Source organism: Phalacrocorax carbo, chromosome 1 (assembly GCF_963921805.1).
Source record: "Phalacrocorax carbo chromosome 1, bPhaCar2.1, whole genome shotgun sequence".
In the NCBI taxonomy this organism is placed as follows: domain Eukaryota; kingdom Metazoa; phylum Chordata; class Aves; order Suliformes; family Phalacrocoracidae; genus Phalacrocorax; species Phalacrocorax carbo.
Genome location: NC_087513.1, coordinates 118,455,198 through 118,475,945, shown reverse-complemented (window position 1 = coordinate 118,475,945; position 20,748 = coordinate 118,455,198). Strand labels below are relative to the sequence as shown.

The 20,748-nt window shown below is 40.7% G+C and overlaps 1 protein-coding gene across 5 annotated transcripts in view; it reads left to right on the top strand.

Annotated features, from left to right (window-relative positions):
- Positions 1 to 13,855, top strand: part of ERG (ETS transcription factor ERG) — a 148,054-nt gene extending 134,199 nt beyond the window's left edge. For all 5 annotated transcript variants that reach the window (XM_064471818.1, XM_064471839.1, XM_064471812.1 and 2 more), the window contains 5 exons: positions 719 to 790; positions 6,808 to 6,876; positions 7,229 to 7,285; positions 9,093 to 9,140; positions 11,883 to 13,855. In XM_064471818.1, coding sequence (XP_064327888.1) covers positions 719 to 790; positions 6,808 to 6,876; positions 7,229 to 7,285; positions 9,093 to 9,140; positions 11,883 to 12,403 — 767 coding nt within the window. In that variant the 3' untranslated portion in view covers positions 12,404 to 13,855. The remainder of the gene's footprint in view (positions 1 to 718; positions 791 to 6,807; positions 6,877 to 7,228; positions 7,286 to 9,092; positions 9,141 to 11,882) is intronic.
- The last annotated feature ends 6,893 nt before the right edge of the window (positions 13,856 to 20,748 follow it).

Here is a 20,748-nt window from a genome sequence, read left to right as displayed (position 1 = left end):
CAGCATAAGGAAAATTAGTTGTTCTGGTGGCATAAGAATTTTGGAGTGGGGTTTTCAAAGGACCCCAAAAGAGTTAAAAACAAATTCCTCTTGAAGTCAGCAGTAATTGAACAAATCCTTATCACTATTTTCATGCTCCCAGAGATGGTCATTAGGAGCTTGTTGATGTAGTTAGAGCAATCTCAATGCCTGAGATACGTGAGATACCATTTTCTATACCAAGCTCAATATTTTTCATTTTTTCACTCTGTGAAGAGAATGAGATTTCTGAGGGTGTGACTCAAAGCTGACCAAAGTCTGTGAGAAGGTTCCCACAGACACCAAAAGGCTTTGGCCGAGGCCTACAGTCTCTGTTGAGAATATGAACCTGTTTGGGAAGTGCATGCAGTAATGAAAACAAGGCAAAAGTTTTATTTCAGAAGATATGAAAACACCTGCCCAGGTGGAGGTGATTGTGGGAAAGGTAGAAGGGATTTCCTGAACTGGACTCTCTCCTCTCTTAACACAGATTTTGCACAAACTTTTATCCAGTAATTTTAATGGATTTACACAGGTGCAAAGGCTGCTGGAATTAACTTATACTTAACAGTCCTAAATTAGATAGAAAATAGCTATTCAAAGTCTTCATTCAGACATACTACAAGAAGGAAAATATCAGTGGACTTAGGGACTGTGAAAAATGAATCTTTAGGTGTTATGTCTTCTTCTTTCTCTTTAGGAGGTGCCACTTTTATTTTTCCAAATACATCAGTTTATCCAGAAGCAACACAAAGAATTACAACCAGGCCAGGTATGAACAATGACCACCTTTTGTATGCTGTGATCTTACTCATCTCTTGAAGTATCTTGTTCTTTTTCTCCTTCAACTCTCTTATCATAATTAGGCTATATTTTGAATACACACACATATTATATACATATATTTTATATATGTATGCATATATCATTGTGGAGAGTGAGATACTAAATAGAGCAGTGTAATGTGTGTTTCTTCCACATACCTCTGTCTTTGCTCTGCAATGCTATCTAGTGTTTAAAGCATGAGAGGATCAAAAGACCAGAGCTATATTCACTGTTCTATTGCATCGTCCCAGCGCGGACACTTTTTAATGTGCTTCAGCTCTCTGTCTGTAAAATGAGGCAAGAATACCCTCTTTTATAATGCTATTAGACGCATATTGGGAATACGTACTCTAAGAATGCAGGATTCATGTTTCTTTTGCTATCTACTTTTTATTTATGTTTGAGGCAAATAAACCCCACAGCATCTGATTGTGAGTTTAAGACACTAAATAACTGAAATAAAAACATAAGAAAGTTCTTATTGCTTAAAAGTTTGAAGCCTATGAAAATATTGTGGGTGTGCTGGTTTGTGAAAGGCCAAAGGGAGTAATTAAAGAAGATGAGGACATTGCTATGAGGCTAAAAATTTTCTTTACGTCACCCTTCACCACTAGAAATGCTGGGAAAATGCCTAATCTGGACGTTTGTTTTTTCCAGTAATAAGTGCAAAGTACTGTGAGACATCAAAAGGAGTTGCAGCAAAATACTAAATTTAAAGGAAATCCATTACTGAGCCAGATGCATACATCCAAGTGTTCTGAAGGGACGTACACTTGACAGCTTTTCTGAAAAGATACATTCTCTAATTAAAACAGGGAGGGGTTTGGATAGCAAATATTTTATCTATCTTTTATCAGTGCTCTAAGGGTATAATCCAGGAGATTATACACAAGTAACTATTTTACATATGCTTAAATACATGAATATACGCATGTCTGCAGATTTTTTAATTAATAATTAAAAAAGATAGATAGGGAAACAGCTACAAGACCATTACATGAGCCACCCTGCTCAGTTTCTAGGCAAACAAACTCTTCTGCTAGATTTGTCTGTAACAACACTGTAGTGAATAGAAAGGAAACCACTGATCCAAGGCATACGTTTGGCATTTGGCTTTCATAAGACATTTACCAAAGTGCCCCACAACTATTTACAATGATGAAAGTTAAATCAACATATGATAAGAAACAAAATATCTTAACAGATCAGAAACCAGCTCATCAACCTGTTACAAAGACTACATAACAGACCTCTTAAGTCACGGGTGCTTTAGCATTATATGCCATGATCTATAGTTATTAATAGCTGGAAAAAGGACATCATAAAATTTGGTATAAAACCGAGAGATGACATATGATTTTGTCATTACTTAAAACCAGAGATCCCTCTAAAGGATTCCTGTACAGGGACCCAGAGCCTTGTTAGAGATCAACAAACTGGCAATACGTTAACCACTGAAAATACAAGTTGATAAATACAGTATAAGGTACGAGTTATTTGCATATCTTACTGATTTCAAATTAACCCTCTTCACTCATAAAAGAAGAGCTTGACATAGGCATCTTTATTTATGGCACAATGAAAGCCACTGCTCTAGTTGTTGGCCAAAGTGAAAAAAAGTAAACAAAGAAACAGGATCATGTGGGAAATCTGGCTGTGCCATTAAATAAATTAGCAGCGTGGCCTTGTATGGAAAGCTATGTGAATCATCCCTTATCAGAAAGGCTATCTGCAGAATTAGTAGGCGCTTAGAGCAAGCTGTGGGAATATGGAAAATCTTCTGAGCACATTGAAAGAGATAAAAGTTTGAAATTGTTCAACTCAGGGTCTTGGGGTGAGGAAACATGATATAATTATCAAAATAGTGTCTCAGAGTACCTGCTTAGTCTCAGTATTAGAAGAAAGGATATTAAAAAAAAGACATTTTCATGAAACATTAAAGCAGACTATGGCCCTCATGGTCACAGGTTATAGTAGCACCCAGGAGCTTTGAATGGCATGGAGGAATCTGGACATGAATATGGATGAGAAGACAAAGCATAGCTATAGGAACAATTACCAACTATGCAGTGTAAAGCTGGATGCCCAAAGCTCTCAGTAGTTTCTGACGAAAATGAACATATAACAAGATCAGAGGGACTTGGGTGTCCTGCAGGAAATAACTATGCCAGCTGAGAAAATTTCAGGCAAAGGCAGAATGAGTCTGCTGTGAAAGAATACTATTTTATGGGTATGTTTCCACTCTACTTGGACAAAAAGTGCATTTTTTTAATCCCATGAGAAATTCTATGATTTCAGTATTTGTTTCATCCTGACTTGTGATGGGAAAACAAAATATCAGTTTTCTCTGAAGTAAAAGGTTCTAAAAAAACCACATATCAGACATGGTGAAGTCCTTCATTTCAGCATTTTTATCCAAATCACATTTACAATGACACTCACAAAACAAAATGTTTTATGTCGCCCTTAAAAGCATCTTCCTGTGTCGACATAATTCCTTGTGGGAGTTGTAGTTTGGATATAGGCTGTCTCTGTTCTTCTGTGTAAACTGGTTTGTCCTAACTAAACATTTCCTACAACAAACTATCATGTAATTTTGAAAGTATAATTTTATTTTATCTTTTACAGTTGAAAACTGACAAATATCTGTAAAGTCAGAATTTTCATTCAGAAAGAGAAAAGGATTTTTTTTGCAGAAATTCAGTTTTCTCCCAATAAACTACTTTGTTGGCTTATTCCATGGCTTTCATTTAGTTAGATGTCACATTTCAACTAGACTGCAAATAACCTTTTCCATAACAAAGTGCCCTTCGTGTGAACGCAACAGCAGACCCTAGGGACAATCACGTGATGACATGAAAAAGGTCAAAAATGAGGAGGGGGAGTAAATAATATTAAATGGGAATCAGCCAAATTCTGGGATGCAATCCTGGAGAAAGTAATTAAGCATTGCCATTGTTAAGGCACTACAATAGAAAATAGGAAATGAGCAGGGGTTGTAATGAACTGCAATGACAAAGGCGTATTTCTTCAGCCACCTTTACAACAGAACATGAGGTTTCAGCAAGCTGAAAGTAATACAATGAAACTATCCGGAGCTCAGGAAGACCTAATATGGGTTTGTCTACATGTCTCATCAAACAGGAGCATTCCTATCAAAGATCTGTCCAAGATAAGAACATGCTGTACTAATATCTCATGAACAAGAACAGATCTGCTTATCTAGGATAGCAACATGTTTATCAAGGCACAATACTGAAGTTGGAATATTGCGCTATTTCAAGAAAGGCTGATAACTGGATTTTTCTTTTAATGGAGAGGGCGTAGTCAGAAAACCATCTCATGATGTGTTGAGTTAAAAGGCAAAACAGTTTTCTCACAGTACTAGATTTGTACCAAATATATTTTAAGACTGCAAGTGCTACCGAGTACAAGCACACGACATCACACATCCCTCTCAGTGTACAGGTGTCTAATAATTTGGAGACCTATAAATAGATAGAGGGATAGGCGAGAAAAGGTGAGAAAAGGTTAGAGGGGAGGGGAGGGGAGGGGAGGGGAGGGGAGGAGAGGGGAGGAGAGGAGAGGAGAGGAGAGGAGAGGAGAGGAGAGGAGAGGAGAGGAGAGGAGAGGAGAGGAGAGGAGAGGAGAGGAGAGGAGAGGAGAGGAGAGGAGAGGAGAGGAGAGGAGAGGAGAGGAGAGGAGAGGAGAGGAGAGGAGAGGAGAGGAGAGGAGAGGAGAGGAGAGGGAACACTAGAGATTGTTGGAGGAGTTGCACAGCCTAATGACAAGCACATACCTTCCATGTGATCTTCTTCCCCTGTTTGTCTTTATCTCTCTGGGCAGAGAATGGAACAAGTGGGCAAAACAAAAGGTTTGCCTTATGTCACCGGAATGGCAAGGCTGCCATAGAGGTAGACATCTGGCCAGGCAAGGCAGGACTGCACAAGACACATGCAAGCAGCCCACAGCTAAGCCCTGTCCCCCTCTGTACAGACAGAACTCAGAAACCCCTGGAAACATGACCAGAGTCCTTCTGAATTTTTTTGCCAAATGATAACGTCCCCAGGCCATGAGGTGTCTCTAACTACAACAATTAATACCAGTGTTGATCTCAACCTGGCCAGGACATTGCATGTCACAGTGATTCACCTGCATGCCAGTATTCTGGTCAGAGATCAGCACTTCTGCATTTTATATTATTTCCTCTGAGTTTCTGAAGGACAAGACGGCAGAATAGTTCTCAAGAAATCAGGGATAAAGAGGCACTAGTTATTCAAATGTAATACAAAGATAAATTGAGTATTTCAGCAAAACAAAGTTTTTGAAGTGTAAGATTCTGGGAGACAACAGTGCTGGTAGTACCAGTCTGCTCCTCAGGCCAAACAGACTGAATAAATTAAAGGCAATTTGGTTGTGAATTTCACATTACACTGTATTTCCATTCGATACTTCTACTCATAGTGCTTGGAAATGGACAGAGATACATCTGTTTTACACAGAGCCAGCCTGTGACTGTTTCTTTTTCTTCCAAACTGGTTTAATTTCCAAACATCATTTCTAAGATAAAGCACAAGCACTGTTAAGAGTCAAATCATCTACACCAACTTAGTTCTACCAGGTGGGTACTGATGCCTTCCTGAGATCCTGGACAGGCTACACATAAGTCTCTGATTTTGACAGCAATTTTAGCTGGTACGTTAAAGACAGCCGTAGGAAAGCACAGGCAACTGCAAAAGATTTCAAAGGGTAAACCAAACATTTGAACTTACTACATATACTGTATGAAGAAAGCTTTTACATTTCAGTTTCTTAATTTTTTTATGTTAAAGCATTTAAATCAAGTAGGGGTAATGAGTAAATGAAAGAAGAGGCAAACGAAAATTTAGATATGTAAAGTTAAGTAGCTTGTCCCAAGAAGCAGAAAGGAATATTTAAATAAACAAAGCAGGAAGAAAGCTATCCACTTTCTGGAAGACATACAATATGTATACATACATATGTTTAATATTTAAGCATGTTCACTGTTTTCACATGTTAAGTTTCTAAAGATCTGTGCAGATACAGGGGACTGCAAGGGAAAGTGAAGGGAAAACAACTATTAATGATTTGAAATGGCTAGTAGAAGAGAAACAACTGAAATTGGCAAAGCGCAGCAATCAATTATCCCAACAAAAGGTTGGATTCTGAATGATGAGAGTGAGACCAGAGGGTGTGTCTGAGGAAGAAAGCACTTGCAAGCATGAGGAGTAATATCACAGGGAGAGCATAATAAAGGGAGTGATGGCAATGAGAGTTGGTGCAAACACATACAACAGTGGTTTAGAGGAATCTCCAACAGGCAAACCCAACACTTTGTTGTCTCACATCTCTCTGCCTATGACCAGATGGCAGAAAAGGGAACTCTCAAACCCAACCTATTTGAGTTTGATCAGTCTCAAGGGATGACAGTGACAGACTAACAAAGAATGGTACATTAAATCAACTAAAGTCAATCTTCTTAAAATACTGTTACGTGCTGAGATTGGGAGGGAACTGTACAGTTTATGCTTAATCTGAGGTCTGACCTCTTGTGGGACTTTTTCTACAAGACTCTAGCATAAATTGTCCATGTATGTCATTCCTTGGTGTCCTGGGCTGAGAGGAAGGAGACCAAAGGGAGTGCTCTGAGCCTTTGGAAATTATGGACTCTATGGAGTGTTTGTACCAGCTATTCCAGTGCAGTTCAGACATCTCATAATAATAGATACCTCTAAAGAGCAATGCAGAGGGCGATATGGTACTGTTACTTTTAAAGACAATAAATACAATAAAGATATCAACAAGGAGTAAAGAAATCAACAAGGAGTGTCCTTCCAATTTCAGCAATTTTTCCAATCCAATGGGTGTTCTAGAAATGTGCCGCTTATGGACATAAACACTTTATACCAAATCTGCATGAATAAGTGTATTTTTCCTTCACAGATTTGCCTTATGAGCAAGCCAGGAGATCAGCATGGACGAGTCACACCCACCCCAGTCCTCAGTCAAAAGGTAAAAAGCATTGGCATGTGTCTAGCCTGTGGGCCTAATGCACATCTGGTGCAACCTGGATAGACTCTGTAGTGAACTGATAGGAGCTTCCTCAGCAATTTTTACCTGTGGCTTGGCTGGAAAGCCTATTAGCTGTGTATAGGTAATAGTGGGTGGCGTCACTGGGGCAGCCACATCCTTCCTTGAACTCAAGTTTCATTAGGTCCATGACCATACAGTCTTATAAAGCTAATTCCTAGTGTGACCATCATTGAGCGATGAGCAGCAGGAGTCCCAGGCCTGTGATTTGTCACAGACTTGGTGACCATCTTCCAAACTGGAAAAATAACTACATGGGTTTTTCCATTTACAGCTACTCAGCCATCATCCTCAACAGTTCCCAAAACAGAAGACCAGCGTCCTCAGTTAGGTGGGTGTAATTGTGTTTGAATTATGCCTGGGTGTGACAGGGTTTGTTGAACATGATGAGAAGGACAGCTCTCACCTATAAAACAGAAGCAAACTGCAACATCTGATTCAGGCCACTAATGAGATCTCCAGCTGGTGTGGCCACTAAATCCGCAGACGTGTATGAGTTGGCTCTACATCTGGATCTGAGACGAAGGCTCCCATGGCCACTGAAAATTGCTTTTAGTAATGTTTAATGGCAGTGACGACCTTGCAGAGTGAAAAGGCTGTTAAACAAACTACCAATGTACAGTTTAGGTACAAAGGTGGAAGGTAAGGTTGTCCAAAGACCTTTCCAAAGGAAAGGAAAGGAAAATGGATTACAGCATACAGAAACCTGTTTGAATTGGGCTCCTGAAATTAAAAAGGAAAATCAGAAGGATTCTTAGTCTATTGGGAAACTGAGGAGAAAGTAGAAGTTTATGAGTTTGTAAACTAGTGATTTTGCAAAATGGGTGCATTTTGTGTTTTCAGAGCAGCTAATCCATGGGGTGGGACCTAATCCCTCATTGTGAATTAGTCTGTGTTTTGGACAGGTAGCTAGAAAGCACTACAGAGATTCTGAGTCAGTTATGGATTTTGTTAACACCAAAAGGGTAAAAAGAGCAAATAAAAGAGATTTGGAGGATATTCTTAGCTCAGAAGACTCTGAGCCCATTTTTATCACATGGATTTCAAATCATTATTCTGTTTTTTTGTTATAGCTAAATAAGACTGTGTGCATGACTACATCTCATTAACTTATATGTATGTTGCCTAGGAAGTATTATACTGCCTTTTGCCCAAATAGCATTTTATCTAATCTGGCCTTCCAACCATGAGAATCTTTCAAGAAATATACTGATGATTTATGTAAGTCCTTAGGACCATTTAATGGCTGTGTGTGAGCTGCATAGATTACTTAAAAGTATAAGGAATGTAACCTGATTATCTTCTTGGCTGTAAAACTGGCGGCCGTTCGAGAGCAGCTGTCCAGAGATGAGGCAGCCCAGCAACAGGGTCATTCAATGAGGGGCTCCAGGCTGTGCTTGCAGCCCATTGCTTTGACTTTTGTACTTCTGTCGCAGCTTTCCCTTTTTCCTGTTGTACTTCAATTCAGGCCAAAATAAGTTTCATTTCCAGAGGGAATCCCTTGAGGAAAACATGACATTGTGTGGCTGACACAGGCTTTTCTGAAAACCCTAGCTGCAAGGTTAATACAGGGGATCCCTCACTGGACTCCAGTGACAAAGAAGATCAGATGCAGCCACATTGCCTGGGTTCAGCCATGCACTCTCAGCCCTCTTCTGGAGGCTTTTTTGGTACAGATAGAGTTGGCAGTTGTACGGGGAAAACAAATGTGGCCTCACAAGAAGAGAGGCTGCTGTCCTGTGGGAGAGGACTCTCACCCCATTAGCTGTCTGTGCCTGTGGGCCCTGGCACGCTGCAAGGGTCAATAGTACGAAAGGGTGCCTGTGTGTGCATGCAGTTTATTTAAGTAGGAATCAGAATACTTCTGGGCCAAATTTACAGTGTGTCTGAATATATGCTTGTGCACACTAATACAGTACAAAAGGCAAATGTGTATCCTTGCAATTGTTCATTTGCACACCCAATTTTAAGGGAAAACGTGCAAATATTGTGATACAGAGAAAGGAACCACTTTCCCCAGTGCTGGACCTGCTGTCCCATCAGGCAGCATACACTGCCCCTTACAAGGTTAAAAATAACACCTAGAATATTTGACATCATGTTACAGGATTTAAAGCCTTTCTTTCACAATTTTGTAGATCCGTATCAGATCCTTGGACCGACCAGCAGCCGACTTGCAAATCCAGGTGAGAAGGGATTTTGCTGATTTAAGAGGATTTCTCTTCACTGCTAGTGTCCCCTCTTCAGCTTTAAGGCCAGACCTGGAAGGTGATGTGACTGATTTTACCACTCTTCAGTATGACTCAGTGGGAGCTGATGATACCCACTGTGTTGCAGGATTAGGTTTTTTAATTACCCGAGGATGGGACTGAGGTCACAGATTAAGACACATAAACTCATCTATCTGAATGTATGTGCCTACATATGAGCTAGGTCTTATTTCCCATGATGGCTCTGTAGAGAGATATTCAAATCATCCTAGAGTAGATGGTTACATTTAGTCAGCCAAATACCTCATTAGAGGTATTTAAAGTCCTCATATCAACAGGAGTTCACTTCAGTTGACTAAACATTGGGTTTTTGTTAAGCCATGTAAAATATCCCATCTGCTCTAGGTACCCCTCCAGAGGTCATGAGTCTCTTACCACTCTGCATCCTATGTGTCCCAGATTCTGTTAAACCACAATACAGTGCCATACGCACCTTGACAAATAAAAAACTTCGGGATGAAGAACCCAAACCAGCAAAAATATATATAGGGAAAAAACAGGAAAGCATAATCCATTTGCAAACAACAATTGGGCTGAACATTTCAAAAATGTTCTTCCACTTTAAGAAGGCGGCAGTGGGGTGCATTGTGAACAGAGGCTTGTAGCATATTTCAGCTAAAGACGAGGAACCTTCCTGGTGAGTTAATAACACTGATTGTGAACTGTGCAGATTTCACTGTTGCTGCTCTGAGTCTGCAGGGCACATTGTGGCCATACACCACCGTAATCAACTTCATAATCTGCCACAACTGATTGACATTGTACGTGCCACTTCCTATTTCCCTTGCTTTAACACCCACAGGGCACAGTTCCGCATTGCAGGTCTTCTTACAACCATTGTATGGCTTGTCAAGGTATGAAATTGATAAAATACTGATCCATTTCTTTTCATTTTATACCAAGTGACATCAAGCACAGTTCTAGATTAGCTTACTTTCTAAACAGCTTTTCATGGCATAGGAAAGCAATTAAGTAAGTATTAAGCATAAGATTTTCTGAATGGCCTAAGGGGGTGGGTTTACATATGACACCGATTTTAGCTGGAAGTGGGGGCGTACCTCCCTTTAATTTGTTCGTAAACCCCAGGTTTTACAATTTTGTCAAGTGTCCATTTGGTAGCCTTCATTACTGTGGAAGACACTAACATCTTCTGGATTGGGATACTTTTTTAACATTTGGATATGGAGTTACTACACACCATCACTCCTGTGCTTTAACATGTTTTGTGTGTTTATAAGTTGGTGGAATTACTGTCTCATTAAAAGGAAATTGACAGCAACCATTTATTTTCATAGGACTCTATATTACATTTGGAAGGCAAGTGTTTATGTTAGAACATATGTTGGATTGCTTATTCAAAAATTTGTGTTTTGTCCAGTGCCGAACTGTTTATTGATTTTCAAAGGCTAATCCTCTTGTTATGTTTCATGTATTAAAACTTGCATGCCTTGCTCATACCATGGATTCTTTTGTTTGTTTGTTTACTTAATGCATGTTAATGGAACAGAAGAAATTCATTAAGGACAGTTTGGATAAACATAATTTAAACGAATATGGGTTTCAGTTGTGCTGAAGTATAAACTGCTAATGGATTTCAGATGCTACTCTAGCTCAATATTATAATTCGCTACTATAAGCTTTCTAAAGAAAAGCTTGTTTACTATACCCACATATCTGGTTTGGAAAAAAAAAAGAAACCCAACCGATTCCTGGTCAGAGATGTACTGAGAAGTTAGCACATACAAGCTGGTTGGCAAATTCTGCTGACATTGTGCTTGTGAAACAGATTGCCTTGCAAGCTGCTTCATCTGTATTTTGCATCGTTTCAGTGCTGCTTTATTAAGAAATGCTAAGATTTTAACATGAGTATCAGTGGCAAGGCCCTTTGAAATCTAATTTCAATTGCCTAAAATGGTCAAATTTTGTTCCTATAACACTAGGCAACACACTTCTGAAAAGCTGACAGCAGACCAATGATGTTCTTTTTAAGATGAAATTGGCAGAGGAGGGAGAAAAAAACAATGTTTTAAGTCTTGACTTCAATAGTCATTTGAACTTCTTTGACACAGACCGATGACAAGAATGTATTTTATGGACCTTTTCACTGTTCTTGCAAATGTTTTGCCCTATGGTTGTCTGCAGTGCAACAGCAAGCTAATAAGTTTCCGTTCTGCATTTCCCCAAATGCTGCAAATGGATGATATGGTTTGGCATGAGTCCAGCTTTCTCTAAACTTCTCCATTTTGTGTAGGCTTATTCCATAGCAGAGAACATTTAGTTGCAACATAATGCTGTGAGAACAAGCGAAATGTTACGCAAGTGAAAGCTGTTTGTCCTGAACTTTAGAGATTAGTTTCCTAAATGAGCGCTGTATTATTTCCCCATCAATTGTCTACACTGAATGACATTAGGTAACTATGAAATCTCCATGTAATGGCATTCTGCCACTCAGATGAGGGAAAACATGACACATTACCATTATCTCTGCTCTTTAGGATTTCATGAAACTGGGCTGGGAGAAATAGGACTAGTTAAGAGTAAGAAGGAACCGACATTGCAACATTTCCTAATAGGGTCCTATGTGAGAGCCTGGAAGAATTGATGTCTTAACATTATTAGTCACTAGTCCTGACATTTGTATTTCGTTTCCCCCTGCAGGGAGTGGGCAGATACAGCTATGGCAGTTCCTGCTGGAGCTCCTCTCGGACAGCTCCAACTCCAGCTGCATCACCTGGGAGGGCACCAACGGGGAGTTCAAGATGACCGACCCCGATGAAGTGGCTCGACGCTGGGGGGAGCGGAAAAGCAAACCTAACATGAACTATGACAAACTCAGCCGTGCACTTCGCTACTACTATGATAAAAATATTATGACTAAGGTTCATGGTAAGCGCTACGCCTACAAATTTGATTTCCACGGAATCGCTCAGGCTCTCCAGCCTCACCCCCCAGAGTCGTCCATGTACAAATACCCGTCAGACCTCCCCTACATGAGCTCCTATCATGCGCACCCTCAGAAGATGAACTTTGTAGCTCCCCACCCTCCTGCTTTGCCCGTAACATCGTCCAGCTTTTTCGCTGCCCCTAATCCATACTGGAATTCACCAACTGGAGGTATCTACCCCAATACCAGGCTGCCAGCTGCTCATATGCCTTCTCATCTTGGCACCTACTACTAAGTGGGGAAAAAAAGAAATGCCAGAAAAAGCAAACAAAGACACTTCTTGCTGGGATACAGTCCCTGACGAATTGCAATTAACTCTATTGGAGTACATGAATTAAAGTGCCTAAAGAGACAAGTGAAGGTTTGGCTGGGGAAAAAAAAAAAAAACACATTAAAAAATAGATGTCAAAAAGACTCTTTGTAGTAGGGGTTTAAAAGAGGTATTCAAGAAGTATTAAGATACTAAAATGTAATGTATATGGGCATCGACTCTGTGGACCAAACAACAATAGACTGTTGTAGGTGAAGGCATGAAATGATAAGGAAAACCTACGAAAGCTAGTGGTCTTAAAAAGTTGATAAGCTTATGTGTAAAGTTTGATATCTTGCTAGTGCAAAACTGGGACTATACTACAGCAATATAAGGATAAGTCTATAGTGACCTAACATACCATATATGAATCATTACAAAAGAGGGGGGAAGGTGGGGAGAAAAAAAACCTACCTGTATTTAAAAAATCAAAACATATCACCAAAAGAGACTGATTTAGTGTGGAAGCTGATTTGGAATATAACAGCATTGTTTTGGTTAAGATCAAATGCGTTCCATTCAACAGAGTGTTATCAGCTACTCAAACTGTGAAGATAACCCAAACTTTAAGATTCCTTGACAGTATTACAGGAACCCTGAGCCAAACATTGGAAATGAGAATGTGTTAAAGGGCAAGTGAATGATTGTAGATCAGAGGCCTGCACCTGACAGAGGAAGCAGAAAGGAGAAAGAAGAGGACAAAGGTGGTGAGAATGGGATAAAAGAAACTTCTTTACCAGTAGAGACTGAAAAGACTGAAAACTCAGTAGCGTTGGGACTATGAAGAAACACTTGTTTGGACTTGTGGAACATATTGCTCAGTATCATACCATTCCCAGTATTACAGGAGGAACAGACTTAATTTTATAGTAATACAAAAAAGTGGAAAAAGGGAAAAGCAGAAGAATTGAGAAATCAGAATATGCATCTCTTTTAAAAAAAAAAGTAAAACTGGAATTGTGTTTGATATTTAAAAGTTACCCGTTAGAACCTCATCATTATTAAGGGAGTTTGTTTTCTATTGGTTAAAGCAAGAGACAACCCCTGACTGCCAAAATCAGAAATCATCTAAGTATTTTTGTTAGGTGGGCGCCAGTTTTTCTTTATTGAGTCGCGAACGCTGTGCGTTTGTCAGAATGAAGTATACAAGTCAATGTTATTTTTTCCTTTTTATATAATTATTATATAACTTATGCATTTATACACTACGAGTTGATCTCGGCCAACCAAAGACACAAAAAAAGGGACAATCAAAAATATTGTGGCCTTGAATTTTAACTCTGTATGCTTAATGTTTACATTATGAACATATTAGTACTTAGAATGCAGAATGTATGTAATAAAATAAGCTTGGCCTAGCATGGCAATTCAGATTGACACTGTAGTTTGCATTTGCATTTGCATTTTTAGTGCCTGGCACGCCTATCAGACCTCCTACTCACCATGTTAAAATATGCTAGGCATTTTGTTTTAAAAATTTGTTTTATGAAATCTAGCAATCGTAAAAATGTAGAACCAAAAAGCAATGCTTAGGCTAAATTCAAAGTAGACATGTGCTTTATATCTTCTTTTCCAGACAGTTCTGCTAAAATACTTGCAGCCCTTCTTTAACAGTGCCTTGCCATTCTTGTCCTGATCTTCTTTTGCCCAGAGATTGCAACCGTGCCCAATTTTTTGACAACTTCATGGCCAAGATTGAAAATGAAGTCTAAAGGAGGCCTCTAAGGAAGAATACTGACACCCGGAAATTATCTTTTGCTGCTGTCAGATTATGCGGCTTGATCTCAGCCTGAGATGTGTTTTCATATTGAATCATATGATGAATTACCATGCCCCCTTGCTATTAATACATACTGTATCATTATCAGTAAATAAAGTGAATAATGAATAACTTCCATTATTCCTCACTTTAGAATGGAGTGTATGGTAGCTTGTTAATTTGTCATTGCAGTCCATCCTGGCTGTTTACAAAGGGCAGGATGTTTTCTTTCTGTTCTAGATTTAGAGGCTTCTCACACTGTACCCTGGGCCCCAAAACTACATCTGGTGCCTAATGGCATGACTCCATTTTTTTTGCAACACCAGCTGAAGAACTGGTCTGGAAAATCAGCACTGACATTTATGAGTGGCTCTCCGCAGCAGGCAGTGTTTACTGCAGAGACCCCAGACAGCTCAGACCTCCAACTGTATCCCTCTTGTTCGCTGTTCTTTTGTCTTTTTTCCAGACAAAATGGGTGTGGTTTCAGGTTTTATAGCAAATGTTCCGCATATCTGTTTTGTGGATCATTAATCGGTGCTGTGCAATGGGAGCCTACTTGCCAGACCCTCAAGTTATGGGTGTCTTGGTGGCAGTTTACAAGCACAGGGTTATATTACTAATGTTTGAGACTGGAGTAGTGGCATCATAAGCCTTGCGATCGTTTGGGAAATAAGCACTGTAAGTCTGTATCTCTTAAAAAATAAAAACTCACGGAAAGGTTAGAAAAACTGAATTCTTGGAAAAGGTTAGTCACTCACTATTTTAGAAAGATACGGCAGGCACACCTACATGCTGACTATAAGAATAATAGTTTGCCTTTCAGTGGAAATACATCTACAAATGCTTGCTATCTACTTCTTGTGTACTTTCAGCTCAAAAAACGGTAAGTGTAGTGTTGAACCACCTTTTAATTAAACACTTAAAAATCCAGATGAAACAACCGTCTTTGCTTACATTGGCAAGGACATGCCTGGAGGCCTCCAAATCATCCCCAGTGCTCACAGAGCTGCCTGCAGGATTTCCAGATTGTGTTGCCTGGCTGCTATCATGTGCAATGGGAACAACATCCTGACATTAAAAGAAAGGGCCCAAATCCCGGGACAGGGATGGAGTCACAGCAGATGTCATGATGGAGACCCCTCATGCTGAAGAGCAAAATCCTACAGTACTTCATGGGTAAGCTCACTGGTGAACCAGTCCAGGACACCCATCTTAGAGCTACAGCTTTCCCCAGGACCAGCTCACAGCTTTCCAGGAGCCTTGGGAAAAACTGGATTTTACAACCCTGAAGATGAGGAGGAGAGCGAAGCATGGAGTGACCCTACTGCTGCTGTGCTGGGACAGAGGGCTCCGCTAATTCTAGGACCTCCCTACCCCAGGGGCAGCAGCCACCCCAGGGGGTCTTCCTTCTGGAGGGCAAGGACCAGCTTCAGTGTCCCAGGGCACTGGCAGAGGCAAAACAGGCAGGGGAGCCATGGTAGTGTCTTTGCTACTCATTGCCTGCTACCCAATCTGGCCCTGCTACTGGGAGCCAGGAAGACCAGAGTGAGGCTAGAGTTTTAGGGGCTAGTTCCCAGTTCAGACCATGGCAAGAGATGGGCCCAGTACAGCCAAAATGCTCAGGGAAGCTGAGCAACTCTGCGTCCTTCCCATGACAGACATTCACATGAGGCTCAGCCAGACCCCAAGACCTCAGCTGAACCTGCTGTCTGTTTGTCTGGATGCATGGACAACATGGCCCTGATGAGTCCACCTTTGTACAAGTTGGACATGTTGATAACTTTGGCTCTTTGTTTAAATTAGAGCTTCTTTTAAAGTCAGTTATCAGTCAAGTCGCATACCTTATTACAGCACTCTGAGGACTGCGCTGTAAGTAGGAGCTTTATTTTTCCTGAAATTTAGAGATATACATGTGTGCTTCTCTTTCACCAAGAAATACACATCTATCTGAGAAGCTACACTGTAACGTGGAAAGTGATGGTGAGAAAAGTTTTAAAAGTAAAACTAGGAAGCTCAGATTTCACCATTCTCAATTGAGACATTTCCCCTGACATTAAATTGGTTTTAGTGAATATATAAAAAATTCCTTTGAAGGATATATTTTACAACACTTGTACTGTGAGTCTTAAGGGAAGATCAACAGAGGTTAGGACAGCACAGCATCAGCTGTAAGGAGCTCCTTCCTTCCCAACATGTTCTACATTCAGAAAAGTCCACGTTGGGTACCTCAAACACCACATACTTTTTAAATCACCCACAGAAACACGGGGGTCATCAGTGATTTAGACTTTCTTCTGCAAACTCTTCTTGCTCAAACTGTTTCTTACACCAGCTAAGATCTAATTTTAAAATAAATTTTTAATTACAGATGCATTAAAGAAAGGTAAAGAACACACACTACCTTATATTATAGGTTTAATGATTCCATGGTCTTCTTCTGTTCCATCTTCTCAAGTTTTTTCTCCTTGAGAATAGTCTTTCTTACCTAAATCGCTGGTAAGTCAGAATGGCACATCATCCATCCAAAGTTAACTCATGCCTGAATTTTAACTGCCTCCTGAAGTAAACCTGATGCAACACAAGGGCTTAGTTCCCTATCTGGTCAGTGGAGGGAGCCTTTGGATATCTTCACAGTAGATCCTGCCTGCCTTAAGGAGATTAAGTGCTACCACAGAGGCTCACAGCAGACTGTGGCTAGTCCTTGGGCTTGGCTGGGACCAGCAAGACAAGCCCTTTCATGAGTGACAAGTAACCCAGTTATGTGGCAGCAACACCTGTTGTGTTTCCTCTGTGGAAAAAACAGAGCTCCCTTGTGCTTTCTTGGTAAAGATATTTCTTCTGTTTTATCCCTCACTGTGCTGGGCTGCTTGGAGAGCCCTTCCTCTTTGGAGCTCAGCTAAGAGCTCACAGCCCTTAGGGTTCAGAGGAGGCCACCCTCCAGCACTTGGCATTACACCGAGAGAAGCAATGTTTAAGGAGTCCATGAAGGCTCTCCCTTGGCTGATTATCACCATGCCCCTCCCTCCCTAATGAGCACTGCATATACTCACACCTGGCTGAGGCATGAAGTTCTCGACTATACAATCCCTCATGCCTCTGACAATTTGGTTATGTCTTGACCTCTGTGCAGGCCACATGAGCGGATCACACAGGGATTTCAGCAAGAGAAAACATGAAGTCTGGGTAAGCCATGCCATTTCAGGAAGCATGTGAGGCTGCCCAGAAGGCTGCCCTGTCTTTCTGCTTGTTTCCAGGCTTCAGCTGCAACCTCCAAAGTGGCTTGGCTCCACTGCTGCCCCTTGGGCGGTGTGACCTCTCCTTCGAAGCACTGGCAGCTGAGACTACAGCAGATGCATGACCCAGTGAGAACCTTGCTTAAGGAAGGGGGACCACTTGGTGAGCTGGTTAATGAGGATATTAGAACAACTGGAATGTGGAAAATTGTTTCAAAATGTAATGACCATCATTGTTTTAAAAAGCACATATTTTCAAGAAAACTAAATAAAACAGCCAGGGTGCTTAGGCTAGGAATTTCCCTGAAATGTACTTTTAAATCACTGGGGTGAGGACTTCTCAAAACCAGGCTCAGAGAATTTCTTGGGTTGGATAGGAGAATCTTGGGCTATATATATTTGATAAAAGAATAAGGGGCACAATAATTTTCTATGCACAATCGTAGAAGAAGTAGTGAGAAAGTCTACTTGGGAAACCCCATCTTTCCCCTCACTATTACAGAACTATTTTCTGTTGTATACTTCCTAATGTTTCCTTAATCCTCTTCTCATATGAAAAGGTCTCAACTCCAGGGTATTTCCAGGCATTCCCTTAACACAAAGGCTAATACATCTCATTATCAAAGAGGGTGTGGGGTTTTTTTTTTTTGTTTTCCTGCTCTTTTTGTATTTTGCAATTACTTCTGATTATGCTCCCCATGCATCACACTCCAGAGTTCCTAGCCTGCCTCAGTGTTTACAGCTTTCCAAATATTTGTAGTTTGTTATCATGTTCCCTTTGACTGGATGTTAGCCAAGCTTAGACGTATTCCACTTCACAAACCTATATCTCTTCTTCTCTGATAATTGTTAATGGACCCATTTTTTTCCCTTTCTTTCTGTCTCTGCCCATGAGCAGGCCTGATGTCTCTTGCTGTCTAAACCATTTCCATTTATGACCTCTCTGACTGCAACCTTCTTCCTACTGCAATCTATGCCTCTCTCCCAAGTCAAGCAGTTAATATGCTTGTAGCCTCACCTGGCTAAAAGGTCTTCATTGAGCAGCTAAAACACCCTTCACCTCTTCAGCTCTGAATGGACTTCCATGTTTTTCTTTGTTTGGAGCAGTTTCTTTCTTGTGAACTAAAAAACCTCCCTTCCTCAGATCTCTCCACCAACAGACCACTAGGAAGGTTTTTCCACGCTGTTGTTGTAAACTTGCTGCACTAATTCCACCAGCTCATCTCACCCAGCTGCCCAGTGTTGATTTTGGTCCTGTTCTGTCTCTGTCCCAGCCAGGCTGAAACCTGCTTCAGGCAGAAAATGCGCATCCACAGAACACCCAAGAGTGTGTTGTTGCTTAGTACTAGTCAATCACGAGTAACACTGCCACAAAAAGTTCCTATACATTACCAGTTTTCTTCATGATGAAGGTGTCTTTCTTCTCCATTGGAAACTGGAAAGCTGCTGTGCAGAAAATGGATACATCAACCTTCAAATAGGCACAGGCACTTGGGCTAAATGATTGCCATGGTCTTTTTAGGCTTCAAAGCAATTCTAAGAGGATATGAAAGACAAGTTTTAGACACAACTTTTGCTCAATTATTTCATATATTTTTGCAAAACTAACTACCAGTTTGAATCAGCAAACCAGCCATGTAGACCCCTTGGCCACCTGAGACATGAGCGCAGGACTGCCAGGAATTATATAGGGCTTCAAAGTCCACCTTCCTGCACCCTCCTGGAGAAGAGCTGGTGGGCTTGTGAAGCTCTCCAGTACATCTGCAGCAGCACTGACCACAGAAATGGTCAATTTTAAAAATAAAAATTTTCAGTTTTCCCTTGTGGGTTGGGGAGCGGTATGTTCACCTGCATTACTGTAGGCAAAATACAAGAGAAAAAAGAAAATGGGGAAAAGTCAAAATATTAATTTGTTTTGTGGTTGAAAAATCACCCCATGCTGTCTAGTTCCCAGAAACACTAGTCTGGTACATCAATATGTTTCAGTTTCCTGGGGTGAGAATGGCATTCAGATGATCCAGCCATGAGTCGGATCCTATTGTCCTGGATATGGTAAATACAGATCATGACTAACAGATGTTGCTTTGAAGTGCTCATATCTTTAAATACACAAGACTAATAAATGCTGGAAGAGGCTGTATTTTTTACCAAGACTAGCTGGTCTCCATTTCAGCTCTTTCTTCAAGGAGGAGGGTGGGATGGTTTTTTCTTCTAACATGTTCTGACGATAAATCCAGGAAATACGTAGAAGGTGCTTGGACACTGCAATGGGCTCGTATCCTGACACAGATAGACAGCTCACAGCCTGCCTCCCCAAGGGACTGAAGAGTCTGCTGTTTCCCTGAATGACCATGGAAAGGTTAGAAGTGTCTCTGTAAGCAGGTTGTAAACCTCCCACTATAAGCTTCCAAAAAAAAGGCAGAAATTAGGTCTAAAGCAAGTGGCACACAGCCTTTGGAGCACAGTAGGGCTTGATTCCCTAAACAGGTGTGAAAATTAAGGGTGTTACCTTGGCTGTTCCTGGAAGAATAAAGTGAAGGAGATGTCAGGAAAGGGGCATACAATCAAGGATACATGGAAATGGCAAGCCAAGCTATTTTTAGTTGTGCTTGGAAAGGGGAAGGAAAAATAGGACAAGGAGGCTGAAATCAAGAGGGAAAGAAGAAGAAGAAGAGTTAGGAAGTGCTGTCAGAGGGGTTAGTAAAGTCTCATGACACTGCCCACTTTATTAGCAATTTATGGAAGGGGATATAAGTGGGCCTTCAAGACATTATTGCAAGGATTACTCAGTGCTAAGCGTAGGACCTGATTTGATGATGTTGACATGAGATCAGATCTGAGTCATCAGTAAGCAGAGAGCCAACCAGAGGATCAAGTGTAGGCTGACAATGTGAAGGCAGCAATCAAGGAGGTTGACTTAGCTCTACTGCTCCTTCCCATTAGGGAAAGAGGAATTACATGGTCAAGGGATGCCAGGGAGGCTTCGATAACTGGCGAAACTCAAACAGGTTGTTTTCCTGTATCAGCATAGAAAGTGAAAGATTGATCTGAAGGATGTGGGGAATGAAACAGCAACTGGATATCAAGAAGTTAACAGAAACATGGTAAAAGTGGAAGAAAAGGAGACCATAGACCCTAGTGAATTTAGAGGTTCAAGAGAACCAAAAAAGGCTTAAAGATAAGATAAGGTCAGGTTTAATTCAAAGTACTGAGTCCAAAGGAGATGCTGGAAAGGAACTGTGATGTGCGATTTGGTAGGAGGCAGGTTACTACATCTG